General features: G+C 38.5%; 1 protein-coding gene across 3 annotated transcripts in view; it reads left to right on the forward strand.

The window, feature by feature from the left end:
* The window catches only part of LOC115048813 (ADP-ribosylation factor-like protein 15), an 86,380-nt gene that overhangs the window by 5,127 nt on the left and 65,090 nt on the right, over window positions 1–16,163 (forward strand). The window contains exon 1 of one of the 3 annotated variants that reach the window (XM_029510585.1): window positions 821–888. The exons of the other annotated variants lie outside the window; for them this stretch is intronic. Coding sequence (XP_029366445.1) covers window positions 835–888 — 54 coding nt within the window. The 5' untranslated portion in view covers window positions 821–834. Of the gene's footprint in view, window positions 1–820; window positions 889–16,163 lie in introns of those variants that run through there. 3 annotated transcript variants of the gene reach the window in all.

Here is a 16,163-nt window from a genome sequence, read left to right on the forward strand (position 1 = left end):
CCACTGTGAATATTTAATGGATGTTTGCAATGGACACAAAAACTGGTTGTGTGATATAAGTTTAGGTATGTTTGATTTGGATGACCGAGGTGATAATCAAATTGCATTGACTCATCAATGCAGAAAACAGGTCATTCCAAAGTATTCAAATACTTGGTTTTTTTGCTCTTTCATATTATAGCTCCACTTTATCAGCAGGTGGTGGCAGCAGCGACTATTACTAGACAGCTGAGCTGACCAAAACAAGCTGTTTGAGCATGACTCACAGTTCTCCCTGAACAAACAGACTTCTGACAAAGCGTCCCACAATAGTTATTGAGATCCCCATGGCTGCTGTAAGCTCAAGTGGTCGATCCCTTCATCCTCCTCCATGCAAAGAGAGCATTGGTTTTCATACTTCATGAATCCTTGTGTACAGTATGTGAATTGTGTGTGGGTGTGTAATGGTGACTAATCCAATTTGCAGTCTTATTCTGTATCCGTAGTTGTCACTGAGCCCTTAATCTCTGTAGAGAGAGATTCCCACAAACTAATCTCAAGCTTGTGTCTGTCCACTGAACCTCGTGGCAATAGTTTTATCTTTTTTGTGAATGAATACAAGGATTACTCCTTGTACACAGAAGAACCTTCAGTCCTGATCTGAAACTAAACCGACTGCTGAGCTCAGACTTGAAAGACAATGTCTTGTGGGTATGGACTACCGTCAGTGAGACAGTGAAGGGCTGAACTCATGTTATTGACCTGACACTGTTGTGCTGATCCTCCTTCATCCATTCACTTACTCCAGAGGGTAGGCTTGTTTGTTGCCGGGGGTTACGCTTGTTGCTGAGCACAATGTCGGAGCACATGCAGCTCTCCCTTGCCTTGTGCAGGATTGGGCTTTACACGGTAAGAAAATGCACACATCCTGTTTGTTTGTTTGTTGGAGAATGGCAGGGATGTTTTATGCTTTGGGTCTGTGGCTGGATTGAAAGTTGGTATTTTCAACATGGGTTAATTTTCCGTGACGTTTTGAAACAGGTGCTGATCAGGCAGCAGTGGCAGGTGCTTCTCAGTTGCTTGGTCACTAAATGGAGACTGCTGTTAGATTTGAGTGGGTATCAACGTAATGTTAGAGTGGAGCAGGTGGATGTCGGTATTGTGATGTTAATGAAGCCTACAGAGAATAAGCTCTCTTTGAGTAAAGAAATAGATTTTGGTTGCTTGTGGTCTTGTTTTCCCCCTGCAGCTCCATGCTGGTTTAATTAGTGGTTTACTTCAATCTCAATTATATTGCACTTTTATGGAGCTCCAATTTTGTGCTGCAGAGGCCTTTTGAAGAAATATCTTTTAAGCTGTTTTAATATTATTATTATGGTTATTATTGATTTTAGTGTCAGTTAAACAATAATGGTAATTCTGTAGTGTTTACAGTTTATAATTATCTGAAATATACACCACCATTGATCAGTGTATCTATTTGAATAGAATGTAACTTAAAGCAAATTGCTATCATACATTTTTGTAATGTGCTCGAAGCAGTTGTATTTTAACCCTGGCTGATGACTCATGTTCCCTATTATCTGGTCCTCTGTTATTCTCTCACTGGCTGGTGACGATTTTCAATGAACAGCAACACTGTTATTTTGAAAACGGGCTATTTTACATTAAGCTTTTGCTTAATTCAAATGATGCACATTCAACATCTTAACATCTACCTCATCCACTACACATTTCTTCTGGCACACAAATATGAAGTGAGTGGGAATACACAAGATGCCTATTAGGTTTTGATGGAACTGTAGGTATCAAAAGCAGTTTCTCCCATCAAAGTCCTATGTGATGTTTATCTGGAACACATAGGCAGATGTATTCGACACACAACTCCATTACATGGTGAGCAAGGACTAGAACACTTTAGTCTCATGGTAAGGTGTAAAAAGTTCTTATTTCTCGTTTTTTGTTGTCTCATGTAGTCTGATGCCATTTTGGCCAAGTGAAGTTGCTGTACATAGCTGTTCAAGAGTGCAAAGCTGAATACGCATCACTGTGCTTGTCCCAGTCCCATCAAATTCAGCCCAACCCCAAGGGGAGTGTTGCAAAGGAGAAAAATGATTTTCACTCAAAAAAAAAAGGTCCTAAACTGCCAATTCAGGTTAATCCATTAAAATCAAATTAAATTGCCCAACCCTAATTGAAAGATGAGCAGACTGTTTTTTTTTTTGTTTTTTTTAGATCAATATGGTGTGATTAAATCTGAGCCTCCAAAGATGCCCCCTATGAAAAAACAACATATAAACATAAAACTGATAAAATTATCGAATGATAACCATTTCAACCCGTTTAAAACCTGGGAATCACTCCATTATATGCGCAAGACTAGAAATAAAAAAATTCCTCCTGGATTTTTTTGTGCTTTAAATAAGCATCAGCGTAAGTACAAGGCTACCATGGATAAGCTCAAAGGAGTGATTGTTTTAATTGGCCTGGGGACATGAGCTTCAAGCCCCTGTTGCGTCACCGCAATGTCCTATATAGCAGTCCTATAAAATCAGACGTCAACAAGTGTGACGCCGTGGGAGTCCCAGTGCTCATTGCTGTTCCACATACAATACAAATTTATTACTGAAATCTCAACATTTATTGATAAACATTTGATCTTGCCATTTAAAATATAATATTTTTTATGCTTCTGGCACGATTTGCTGTTATCAGTGATTATTCATTAGGCATCATTAGGCATCACTTTTAAGGGCTGTTTTCTTCGCTCTGTGCCAGATCTGTATGAACAAACTGTTCTTCTTCTGACTTTTTTTCCATCCTCCCATGACTGTCACATGTTCTTGTTGATTGTTCTCTATAAAGTAGCCTTCACACTGAAGGCGCTGAACAGTATAACTTATTATCCTGTGTCTGGGCAGCATTTTTGGGCTAAGAACCTGCAAAACAGGGTGTCCATAAAGTCTCTTTACAATTTAAAATAAATATTACAAAGGTAATTGATGAGATATCTTAATCAGATTTGTTGTATGTACTCAGTGGTTATTAAATTTTTTTAATCACATTGCATTTGTGTATTTCAGGTACACTGTTGATGAAATAGGTAGTGGTAAATGCCCTAACTCTAACCTTAACCTTTGGAAAGGATGGCCTGATTCTGTGGCCACCTCGCTCACCAGATATGGCTCCCCTGGACTTCTTCCTGTGAGGTTATGTTAAAGATATCATGTATCAAACAAAGATACGGACATCACTGACCTAAAGCAAAAGATCACTGATGCCGTTGCGACCATTGATGAGGCTATGTTACAGTGAAAATGGCAAGAAATCAACTACTTTCTTGATGTGCTTCATGCAACTAAGGGTGCCCATGTAGAGCTGTATTAAATGAGGCAAAAAAAAAAAAGTTCTTCAATATCTACTCCCATAATTTCCACATATTTGTCTGTTCATTTGCTTTTGTAATAATTTTTAAGTTGTAAAGAGACTTTATGGACACTCGAAATAGTCAGAGGATGACGGACTGACTATACCCTAGCCTAAAAATAAAGTCCTAAAGTCGCTAAATCACCACTTAACTGGAACTCAAGTTCTTTACGTCATTCATTCATTCATTCTTTCATCTTCTACCGCCTATGTATTTCCGGGTTACGGGGGGTTTGGAGCCAATCCCAGCTCACACTGGGTGAGGGTAGGGGTACGCCCTGGACAGGTCACCAGGCCATCACAGGGCCGACAAACAGCCACTCACACTCAGACCTACAGACAATTTAGAGTCACCAATCAACCTAAACACAATGTCTTTGTAGGATGGGAGAGAACCAGAACATGCAAACTCCACACAGAAAGGCCAAAGTTGCTATGTTTTCAATATTCTGACGTACTGGCCCACCCCCTGCAGCGTCTTACATTGGGAGCCAGTCACTTCACCTGAAATGCGGGGCATTCAGGAGATAATTCTTCAGTTCATTCAACCCTTCCTAGGTGCCTAAGCTTTTATTTGTGTGATATGCTTAATTTAAAATAAATGTATCAGAGAAAATGTCCTTTCTGAACACAATATGAACACAAAAGGAAGCATATCTTAGACTTTATTTCAAAGCTTCACTTGGAGTTTTTTTGTTGTTCTTTTCTTCTCCATGATAGGGGCACATGCTACGGTATGCAGGTGTAATTGCCCATGTGCCATAGGTACAGAGCTGCAGCTCTTTGCGCCCTGTATTTGCAGGGTGCCTTAACCATTAAAGGTCTAAGTGATGGCATTAGGCGCTCCATGTTCACACCTCATTATTTTACTAATGGTGTGGAAAGTGGCTGTTCAAGTGACTTGCTTATTCTGGCGATTCCCCCAGGCCAGCTCCTTCAGAACAGGAGTCTCAAGCTGGTTCCTGCTTAATTTGGAAACAAACTCAACAGAGTGCGTAGGACAATAACCTAAATGAGACTAAAATGCACACTAAAGCCCTTGATGACTGGTCATGTAACCAGAGCCTTCATGTAGGAGGGCTGAACAAAGAGGAAGTAGCTTGATCTGTTTGTTCCAGAGAAATAATTTTATTGGACTAAGATGAGAAATGTGTTCATTTATTTGATTAATTAATATTATCCAAGTTGCATCTGCTAAGCCATTTTGGTTCCAAATACACAACCTAAACACACAGAAACATAAGCTTGCAATGTCTTAGGTATACCTATCTAAAGCTAACGCAATCTAACACAACCTGTAAACATATTTTTTATGAAAGATATGATAAGTTTTTTTGGCTAAATAATAGAAACTCCTCAACACTTTTGCAATCATTTATTTATTTATTATTTTTTGCTTTGTGTGTTGTGTTTCATGCAGTGCTAATACCCACATCCTGTTTACCATATAAATGTACAATGAATGGATATTGTACCAATACTGCAAAGCGATATTCATTCAGTTTAAGTTTATCCGAGACTTGGTGAACCTTTTTGATTTTAAATCTGGAGCCTGTGTATTAACTAATTGATAAAATGGAAAAAACAATTACGGCCACTTCTTTTTTGCCAAAAAAGTAGTAAAAGTATTGTTATTTTAGACATTACTGAAAGAAAATAACTGGCATGTTGTAGGCCTACTGCTCTGCAGCTGAACATTACAGCTCAAGATAGACCCACTTATTTGATCTATTTCTCAATCTCTTGTTAAAGTCTGTATTTGACACCTGAGCTGTCAGAGTTGTGAGGGTGCTTTGTTCGTCCTCTTGGATCCTTTTGTCTCATGGGTTTCCATGCTGTGTCACCACATGGGACTTTCTCTTTTTCTATTACCACAGGCCTGTCACACGTTTGTCTCCGTTATACTACTTAATTTTGCACGCATATATTCATTTAGAGTTGTAAATTTTTGTACTGGTTTCCACATGACTTTTTCTCGTTTAAATTGGGCTTAAGGGTTGAGACAAGTTCCATAGTGGGGTAGCCATGGTATATTACTAATGGTGCTGCAACATAGAGTAATAGTAGGAATTGCATACATGTTGTTTCCTCTGTGTTTACAGTTAATTTTGATGACAGTGATGCACAAGCAAGGTTCAGTTCTTGTTTACATGAGCTGGATCTGTTGACAGCATATTCTCAGCAAATTTCTTTTTAAATCAGATAAACATTGAGCCTCTAGATTTTCTTTTTCTTTTTTATCAGGGTCATAACAGAATTGTACAACTTAAACCCAGCTTGCTAGTTAACAACGGGATATCTCTTTTTGGTACTGTTCTGCGAGGCCTCAAATAGATAACTGCTAGATGTTGCCAAATGGTTTCAAAGTTCAATAAGACCCCTTGGTGAGTGTAAAATATGGGAAAACAAATGATTGACCACGGTGCTCTCTGAGCTGTGACGTTAACTTTCTCATGTGGCTCTTTCATATGCAATACATTTTGTATGCAAACTAAAAAAAGGTCATGGAACTGTTTTTTTTTTTTTTTTATGTTTACTCCATTGTTTTACTTTATTATAGTAGATGTGGGGCATCCAGTTTTGCATTATTGCATTTATTTACACATTTGCAACCCAATTTATAGAAGGGCTTTTTTTTAATTATAGTTATATTATTATTGGTCATGTTGCCTCATTGTCTGACAGCAATTTCACTATGACTTTTTAGAAAAGGGGCTGACTTGCAGGTTGGCATATTAACTTAGGCGATAGCACCTGTACCCCTGTCAAGACTAAGTATCAATGAGCAACAGAGACAGTGTGACATTAATCTGAGCCTTACCCACTCTGTAGGAGAAAATGGGAAGAACAGAAGCATCACAAAAGAAATCTCTTTTCTCTTTAGAAATTAATGTAGAAACAATGTCCCGTTGTCTACTCTTATAGTAGACTTATAAATCTTAGAATAGATTTGAAATATGTGAGTTGGTGACACAAATTGAATTTGGTGTAATGTATAAGGCTCTGCATACACAATCATTTACTTTCAGAATAGTTTCATAAAAGAACAATTTAGTTCACAGAAATGTCAGAAATGTTTCTTGGAGGAAATCCCAACACATACTTCTGAAATGACATTTGTTTTCTCACAAAAAAACATCCTGTCTTCAGGAAGAGGCATTTTTAGATCTTTTATCTTGAGTTATTTAGCTGTAATACACTAATCCTGCCAACACTTTATTTCACTGATTGTAACATAACATAATCCTGGAAAACTGACTTTCCCTTACATATATAATTGTTTACCTAGAATACTGTCAGCCATATGTTATTCATAAAATGAAGAATGTATAGAATTATTACAACAATGGTTCTGCCAAAATATCGATATTTTCTATATTTATTTTTTATTTCTTTCCAATTGCCCTAAAAGTTCTTTGATCCAAGCTAGACCATTACATTTCAATGTAATAGTGGGTATGTTTTTAAGCCCTTCAGATTCCTCAGTTGTTGTTTTTTCAATGCCCCTAATGTCATGGAAAGTAAATCTCCCTTTTTCTCAGAATGTGTAAGCACCGTACATTTCTAACCTGCTTCCGTCTTTTTGAAAGGCAGGATGGGAGCAGCCATTGCCCCATCCTGGGCCATGAATATCCCACACTTCAAAATAACCACAGGACCTGGTGGGATGATGATTGAGAGATCACCAACGGTCACCCACCCACTATCAAGTACTGTTTCCTAAAGCTCGACTGCCAGTCCTTACCGGTTTGTTTTGTTGTGTCAAGGACATTCGGGGAAGGAATTTGGCTCTGGTTGTTTGGGAAACAATAAAGAATAACTTCCTGTTGGAGATATATTGGCTGACAGAGCGATACCACGTTTGGCCTTTGTTTGCCATGTATGGATTAGGAACTTGGAGTCGAATATTATTATTATAATTTTTTTTAAGCCCACATTCTTTTCTCCTTGCAAGTATTATGCAGTAGTCTTGTCCATCAAGTTTTAAAATGTCTTGTGCACTTAATGAAAGGCTGTTTGCAGAGATGTGCAACTTGGGAGTCAGAATACTGGTTGTATTTTCCAACCCAGGGAAGCAAAGGAAACAACATAAACAAAGGAAACAAAATACAGAGGTCATGGAAGCAGGATAGAAGCACAATTAAGGGGATAATTAAGGCGTATTAAAAGCAAACATGTCTACAATACTAAAATAAATATTAGAAAACCACTGAAGCCTGAATCTTGTGCTTGAGTTCTTCAGTTCTCTTTGGCCACATTCAAATTCCATATGTTCCTCAAATCACTGCAGCAAATGGCATGCTTACTGGGTCTAGTTCAAGTGGCAAAACTACAGAAAAGAGAAAATTCAGATTGTTTATTTATTAATCTATCTATTTAGGACTCTTTCCTGCAGTACTCTCACTTGAGAAGATTACTTATTTGGCATGAAACACATCATGCTTTCTGTTTGCACATACATGTAGAAATAAAATTGAAAATGGTGGTGCCAAACATTTCACATTCACACACACCCTTCTGCAAAGAGTCAAATGGTTAAATTAATAAGGCAAACATTTTCTTGAATAGTGTGATGTTTTATACTATGCTTGTGTTGGCTGGAATTGGCTCCAGGACCCACTGTGGTCGGAAACAGATGAGCCATAAAAATGAGTAAGTTCAGCTCCGCTTCAATTTTTGTATCTGTTCCACCTTCATGACATATTATCATTCATCTAATTTAGCATCTGTTCTGGTGTCCTGCATTTACAGAGGCCTCCCTTACATTGCCCTTGAATCTAAAGTCTCTCGCTGAGGGCTCTTGTGGTGACGCGCCTCAAAGCGACTAATTTAGCTATATCAAATGGTATGTTTGGAAAATTATATCTACAAATGATATCTCAACTGCTTATTAGCAATCATTCTAATCGTAACTTCACAAGGATATTTCCAGGCATAATTATCTATCTAATGTGTTTCAGTGCCTATCAGCAGCACAGTCTGCACTCTCAGAGGGATTCCTAATTATGATATGGGAACTGGTGCAAATCATGCTCCAGTTACTATTTTTGACAGCTATATTCTGGAACTGTGTAAAATAGGCATCTCCCCTTATTCAACGCAAGTAACTAAATAAGTCACTAGTATGCGACAAAAACATAATCGGGTCATATAAAGTTTTTAACAATGAGTTTTGTAGGTTTGTGAATTGCATAGCAGAAACTGAATTCGATAACTCTGCCTGGTTAGATAAAAATAATAAACAATGCTATGGTATCTCATATGCTGTGCCCATTGAAGCCTGTTCCACCCCCACATGTAATCCTCTCTGATACGAATGATCAGAGAAACACTCAATCCTGCATAAAGAGGTTTCCTTTTCCAAATTTTTCAAGGAACGCAGATATTTTTGTCCTCATGTGGAGGATGTGTGACGAAAAGTGATTTGGGCAGCTGCAGTCTAAATATTTGTAAGGAAATTTCCAGATGCATACTTCCATCTTTAGCCGTTTGTGTACTGTAAGCATCCTAAATGTAGATGCAGTTCAGGTTTGAAAATAAAGCCCTGACTGCCAAATGACATTTTTTGTCTCTTGTCTGAATGCATACTGCAGCATTTATCTTGCATATTTGTTTATTTTTCCAGTTTACTTGGATTGATGCTAAAATGTGTTTGAAGCAGAGTACCAAAGCTGCTCAACAGTTGGAATTTAATGTTTGATTTGAAATTAGATCTGTAGTGTAGTACACTTATTTTTAATCAGATTATTAATGATTGAAATCGTAGTTTTGTTAATTTGTGCGGTTTATCAGGAAAAGTTGATGAAAGGCAGCATGTGTTATGAAAACATTTAATTCAGGTATTTGGCTTGTGTCGTTGGGGGGGTTTGGAACAAGTTTGGAGGACGTGATTGGTGTCTTTGAAGGGAGCTGCTCATTTGAAGAAAGGCTAATGGCGCCCTCTGTTGTTATTGAACTGACACTGTCAGCTGATGGATTCAATGAAGAAGAGCCTCTCACTCTCACCCTCCCTCTTTACTAATTTTAATAATGTAATTTATACTTCAGATGATTCAAGTGTGTTGTTGAGCCTGGATACATACCTGGATACCATGGATTTGACATATACTGCAGCTGTAGTTGATTATTCTTTTAATCTCAACACAGGAATTTTGTGGTGTTTGTTTATTCATGTTAATATATACAGGTACTACACATGACAAAGATCTTCATCTTTATTCATCTTACATCTTTATTATCTTTATTAGTCTGCCGTTACAAAGCAGTAACACTGAGATGTCATAGTTGATTATTAGCATGGTTTGAAATGACATCTGACAGTCATTGCTTTTTGTATTTTCACAGAACCGTGGGAATTATGAGTTAAAAGAGGGAAAGGCGTTTATGCCTGAATTACCACAGCTTTTGAGACACATGAATAAACGTTAACCATTATAGCAAAAATCTGGTTACAAAGTTAACACACCGTTTTACTGTGATATTTCACAATTGGAACTAATGAAGACTGAATGCACCAAGACACCCTGAAAACATCAGAAATAGTTACTTAAAAACAACTCCATAAATGTGTGTCTTGAAGTAATTAAAGGAGATGCTATTCTTTCTCAGAGAAAAAAACATCTCTACCTTTGTTGAGAAAAACTGGAAAGGTAGTTAACCACTAAATTGTGCAAAGCTACCACCAACAATCAGTTGTCCTGTGGAGATGATTAAAGAGCTCAGACTCAGTAGAACACTGTGTCCAAGTTGAATTTCTCACCAGTACAAACATTAGGCATAGATGGAAGTTGATGTCAGAAGTACAAAATTTGCACCTTTTAAATGTTACATGGAAAAATACTGATCTAATTCGTTTTCCACCTTTCTTCAGGGAGATATGTTTGAAGATTGCCAAAAATTGCTTTAATTCCATAATTCCTGTTATGTCCTGAATTGGCAGAAATCTTCTGAAATGGCGTTATTTGACTCCATGACTGCTATTTAGTATTGTGTTGTGAGAAAGAAGTCAGAGACCATTGTGAAGATTCACTATCCACATCTGTTTAAATACTTATTTTTCTCATGGTATTCCTATTTTCCAGGATGATAATTCCTACTTAAATGTATCTAATTCAGCTGTTTTTATGTCTTGCATGTCTTCCAAAGTTAACGTAGAACTTTTTTGGGATTTAGTTTAGCACAAATTGTACATTTGGTTTCTAAATCCCCTCATCTGTCAAAATGTATGAAATTGTTCTTCTAGAAGAAAAGTCTAATATTTCAGCAGGCGCAGCTTAGAACATGAATGACATCATTCTTGTTCATGCTAAAGTATGGACTCCATTAGTTGTGCAGCCTGCTGTCAATTCACTCTTGTGGTGTTTGATGAAACTAATTATTGTTTTCATCAGTGGTTGATCCACAATCAATACACAAATTACAATCTGAAATTATCTCAGTGAAGTTTTCAGGCTGCTTTCAGAAACAGGAACTTGAGACACAGGATCCAACATGTGCAATGCTACCTGAAAACATTTATATCTGAAACACTTGGCTTGTGAAGTGGCTTTTTAAGTTGCTCAAAAGTATCATTTACATTTACTCATTTGGCTGATGCTTTTATCCAAAGCGCCATTCTCATCTGATTTAGCAACCAAAAAATGGAATTCAATATGTAAGTTCTGGGCTACAATTAACTCCATTAAATTTATTCATGCGTCCTCTGGGTGGAGCCATGCAGTCACTGATCGACCCATCAGTTGAGCTGCAAACTTAATACTGAGGCCTGTTGTAAAAATTTCATCTAAAATAATACCAAATACAAGATACCAAACATGCTGCACAAAATGCAAAATAAAGTCTCTTTTGCCTTGTGACTGAGAGCATGCACTGCAGTGAATGCAGCCTTGTGAAAATTGAGTTTTTTATAACTTACTGGTAAAAGATGAACTTTGACTAATGTGTACCATGCAATGCAATGTGCTGTGAACAAAATACTCGTAAGTGGTCAATTGTGTTTCAGTGTACTAAGACAAACTCCTTTAACTTTTAGTTAAATACATTTGGCAGTTGAAAAGTTGCTCTTCTTTCAGTTGTTCTACATCTTCTGTGTCATTGATAAGTCCACACAAGGGTAAGAACTTTCTACAGTATGAAATAAATTCAAAATTAGAGATGCCGTATATCCTCACAGCAGGTTAATATCAAGTTGTTGTTTTTTTTTGGGGGTCAGTTTTCTAGATCTCTGTAGTACTTTCTGATAAGGTAAACTAGATTGTCTCTCTGGGGCGACAGGCCTCAGGAAGGGCTTAAGCTACTGCTGAATCAGGTTGCACTGTACAGTGTCATAGGTATGTCTGTGATGGATCATGGCACAGTTGGCCTCTTGTCTGTTCTTTCCTGTCTTTGACTTTGAAGTAAACGTTTCCCTCTGTGCTCAGTCGTTTATGAAAGCTCCTTTGCGCAATACTGCCATACGCACAACATCTGTCCATCAGCCTTGGCTCCCTCTTGCTCTCACTTTTTGTCGTCTTCTGTATCTTTCTCTCCTCTTTCAGTAAAGTATGATTTTTCTTTGTAACTTGGATCCCTTTTTTCCTGTTGCACAAACTTGCATAGTGTTATCATCTCTGTTATCACTTATTGTCAGATTGTTTGCATAATGATGCTATAGAGCTGACATTTATCAACTCTGGCAACTTGTGCTTATTTGACATTTTATTCTTTGTTACTAGAATTCCTATTGAACTGTTGTGTTTGTGTTCAACATAAAAGTGAGTTTAACTCTGGTTTCACAACAGTGGTATCATAATTATTTCAGTAAGGCATTGACAGTGTTTTGCCATCCAGTAGGTGTCAGGATAATGCAGAGCAAACGTACACTCAGGATGGACTTGGTGAAAAAATAATTAGATACTGTAAACCCTGAGGTATACTAATTTTAGTCCTGGTCATTTGCCCTTCAGTTAACACTGAGCATACAACTATATTGTGTAGAAAATGAAGAGCTGTCGTGTAAAGCAGTTGAACTGTTTGCTGGGTTACATTAGTATCATATATTGAGCTCTTTGCCGGTCCCTGTAAAGAAGGAGGATGGGTTAATATGATGTGATACGTTTTTGTCCCCTTTGAAGTAGGAGACACATGTGGAGTCCATTGGCTCTAGTGAAACGCTCCCTGTGTGGGATTTAGTCATACAGTTTGTATAGTGGTAGCCTACACACATGTTTTCCTGATTCAGTCCATAGCCTTTTGCTATCTTCACCATCTTTCACACACATGTAGTACAGTTGGAAAGCATTAGGACAGTGACATATGTTTTGTGGTGTTGGCCTTTTACTCAAACACATTTGATTTGAAACAAAATGAAGACTATAAGCTTTAACTTCTGACTCTTAGCTTTAATTTAATGATGCTAGTGTATGAATCATTGACCTTTTTAATACATGCCGCCCCAAGCCCAGGAGATGTATAATATTTGGACAGTTAACAGCGACATAAAGTTATCATACTGAATACGTGGTTACTAGGGGTGAAACGGCATGTTAAACTCACGGTTCGGTATATACCGTGATTTTCAAATTACGGTTTGGTACATTTTCTGTACAGAAAAATGCAAAAAGAAAAAAGTGATCATGTTTTTCCATTTACTTTCAAATGGAAAACTGTGAAAACATAAGCATAACACAATTCTCAGAGCAAAGGATGGTTCTCTTTAAATAAAGTAGGAAAATAAAATTAAGTAATAAAATAAAGATCAATTAAAGTGCAGCATGTAAAATACTGTAAGCATTTTCAGCTTAACATTTAAACTGCTCAGTTAAACAAAATACATCTTTACTATGCAATTTGAAATAAACTGGAAATATTATTTTCATGCTTAATTCTTCAATGAAGAAAACACAGAAAATACAAGCCTCGTGCTCCTCTATGCTAACACTAGGGGCTAAAATGAGTTGCCAGATGGCTCCGTGTGACTCATCTTCACTAACGTTAGACTGAGTTGTTAGTCAGATTGTTAACTAAATTTGCTTACGTAGCTCAAGCTCAGTGAGGCTGATCTGTGCGGCACGCTGAACGAGGTTGCTAGGATAACTTGAAAGCCACATACGGGGCTTTATGATAATGGTTCGTCACCCGGAGGAAACAAGGAGTGGCAAGTAGTTCTGTTTGGTTTTAGTGCGGTAATGTTTCCAGCACATTGGGTACACGCGTGTATTCGTACTAAACGTCCTGTACTGAACCGTTCGGGATGCATACACATACCATTACACCCCTAGTGCTTACATATCCTTTGTGCACACTTGCTATCTTCCCTGGGGATGATCTGCCTAGCCTGTTCTGCAGCCTTTGCTTTTGGTCTTGTGGGAAGTTTTTTACTGAACAATCAGTTTCAATCAGTGTCTTTCACAGTGAAAAACGTCATCGACCAGATTGAAGACAGGCAACAGAATTGGTCAATCGCGAGGGCTGTAATCTGGCTGCATAAAAAAAAGAAAGAACTTTCTCCTAACTGTTTGGATGGCTTCTTTGATATTTAGGATGCATTGTTTCTACCTTTCCCGATGGACTATATAAACTATATAAACATGGCTGCAAGTTTAACACCGTACTACTCAGCAATGTGATCACATAGTTGATGTTTTCTGTTAAATCTAATGTGCTGGAGCTCTTATCCAAAACTGACAACATCTAATAATTTCTGATTGCACTTCGTATATACAGATACAGGGCACTTAGGTGGAGATGAACCAAGTCCTTTCTGTCTCTTGGCCAAAGCTCAGTCTGCATTGCATGCTAGTTGTGTATGGATATGCTGTATATAACACCTGGACATCAGACTAAGCACATATTTAGTATTTATTTTTGAATTGGCTGTCTAAGCATGTCACTGGATGATCCAAATGAAAATGCAGGCATCATCACCCAGTTTGGCAGGAGCGCATCTGCCCTACCACGAAAATCAGGAATAGACTGCTGGGGCTGCAAAAGCTTCTTGTCTATATCAAAAGAAAATATGACACCTGTGTCACACAGTGAAGGGAGAGAATCCTGTTTCTAAAGCTTCACTTGGGTCAGTTTGGGGATGTTAAATCTCCAATCTAGTTCTTACTTTCTGTTGTGTAAGCACTTTGAGATTGTTGTCCTTTCCTTGGTCGGCAAAAATAGCTAAGCCAAATAAAATAACAACCAAGAAGCCATTTGGCAGGGTGGTGCTTGACTGGTATTCACTCACAACATTGGTCATTTCATCCCAGCCACCCCTCAAACCCCCAACAACCCCATCTATCCACAATTAGTGGGAGGTGAACGGGTTTATAAGGAGGGTTGAGGGGGAACTGGTTAAATTTGGCACACATGACCCTACAATGGAGAGGGCCCCATTGAATTGAATGGATAAACAGTGTACCTGAACCAAGCAGCAGGAAGCCATAGAGGTATTTTCGAAAGTGATGGACACAAACATGATGGGGTGAGAAAGGGTAGGTGAAAGTGGATTTGAGATTTTCGTGGCTGGCCCTACAAAGAATCCGCCAGTCACAGCTGAGGGGCCCAAAGCGTGTGATTATTAATTACCGATGGCTTCCCAGCCTTTGAAAATCAGGGGGCCACAGACATCAGATGTGTGGAAGAGGCAGAGGAGCGAAAGGCCTGTCATTACCATCACAGAAACAATGCTCGAATTTGGCTGTCATGCATATTTGCCTAATTGACTGTTTTGATGCAGGTTTTTTTTTTTCTCCATTTTTGTTTTTGAGGGGGCACCGATGCCCCCCACTCCCTGGTCTTGATGAGGAGAACTTAGTGGGCTTTCAGCTTCACCCAGCAAGAACCTTCCGGAGGTTCTTTGATGGCAAGAAAAGCCACTGGAGACCTCAGGGGCCTCTCTGGCCTCCATTTATGTATCGGCACCGTAACACTCCATTTTTGATTCCTGACAAGAAATGAGTGAAGAGGAAAAGTAATGTATGAAAGCCATACAATCTGCGTAAGTGAATGTATGTGCTATATGAAGTGTGTGTGGGTGTCTGTAGGGTGGTACTTTTTTTGTGTGTGAGGCTGCAAAGAAAGGGGGAGGCCAGGGATCCACAAACCACATGAGGGGTCTCCTAATTTGCATAATTAACTGTTGACACTAACTGTGCTTAATGAAGGCCTATTGAAGTCATTGACCCTTTTACACAGCCAGCCCCTGGGAATGAGACAGAGGCTCCTCCGGCAAAGGTTAAAACAATGTGTCTGGTTAACTTCCGACAAACGCGCCGAAACGCCCCAAAGTCTCAAAGATTCATGCTCAATGGAAGAGGTTATGGCACAGAACGACCTGTGATTTCCCAGAGCTGAAGTTAAAGCTGAACCACCAGATGTTTGGGCTTTGTGCTCATCCCTCATTATTAGTTTTTGTGGATCAGAATATCACTCAGTTTTTTTCTGTTAAGCACAAGCAAATTTGACAACAGAGTTGTTTACGCTGTTTCAAGAAGCCTTGCACATATTGTTTCTATTTTGTGGGCCGGCTGCTAACAAGATTCTTCGGAATAGTGGTTTCTGTCACAGGCTGTAATCAGTTTCCTGAAAAATGTTTCTTATTCAGTGTGAGGTAGGGAGTCAGTCAGTACGTTTACATGCACAGTTAAGTTGAGCTATGATTATAACTCGATAAAGCTATCTCATCGGACTTCTGTTCTTGTACCAGTATACATGCATGGGAGTGAAATCGATTTATTTGTTGAAATCATGTCACCTCCGCTGCGATAGGTGGCAATATGCACTCTTTC

The sequence above is a fragment of the Echeneis naucrates genome, chromosome 9, assembly GCF_900963305.1.
Source record: "Echeneis naucrates chromosome 9, fEcheNa1.1, whole genome shotgun sequence".
Taxonomy (NCBI): domain Eukaryota; kingdom Metazoa; phylum Chordata; class Actinopteri; order Carangiformes; family Echeneidae; genus Echeneis; species Echeneis naucrates.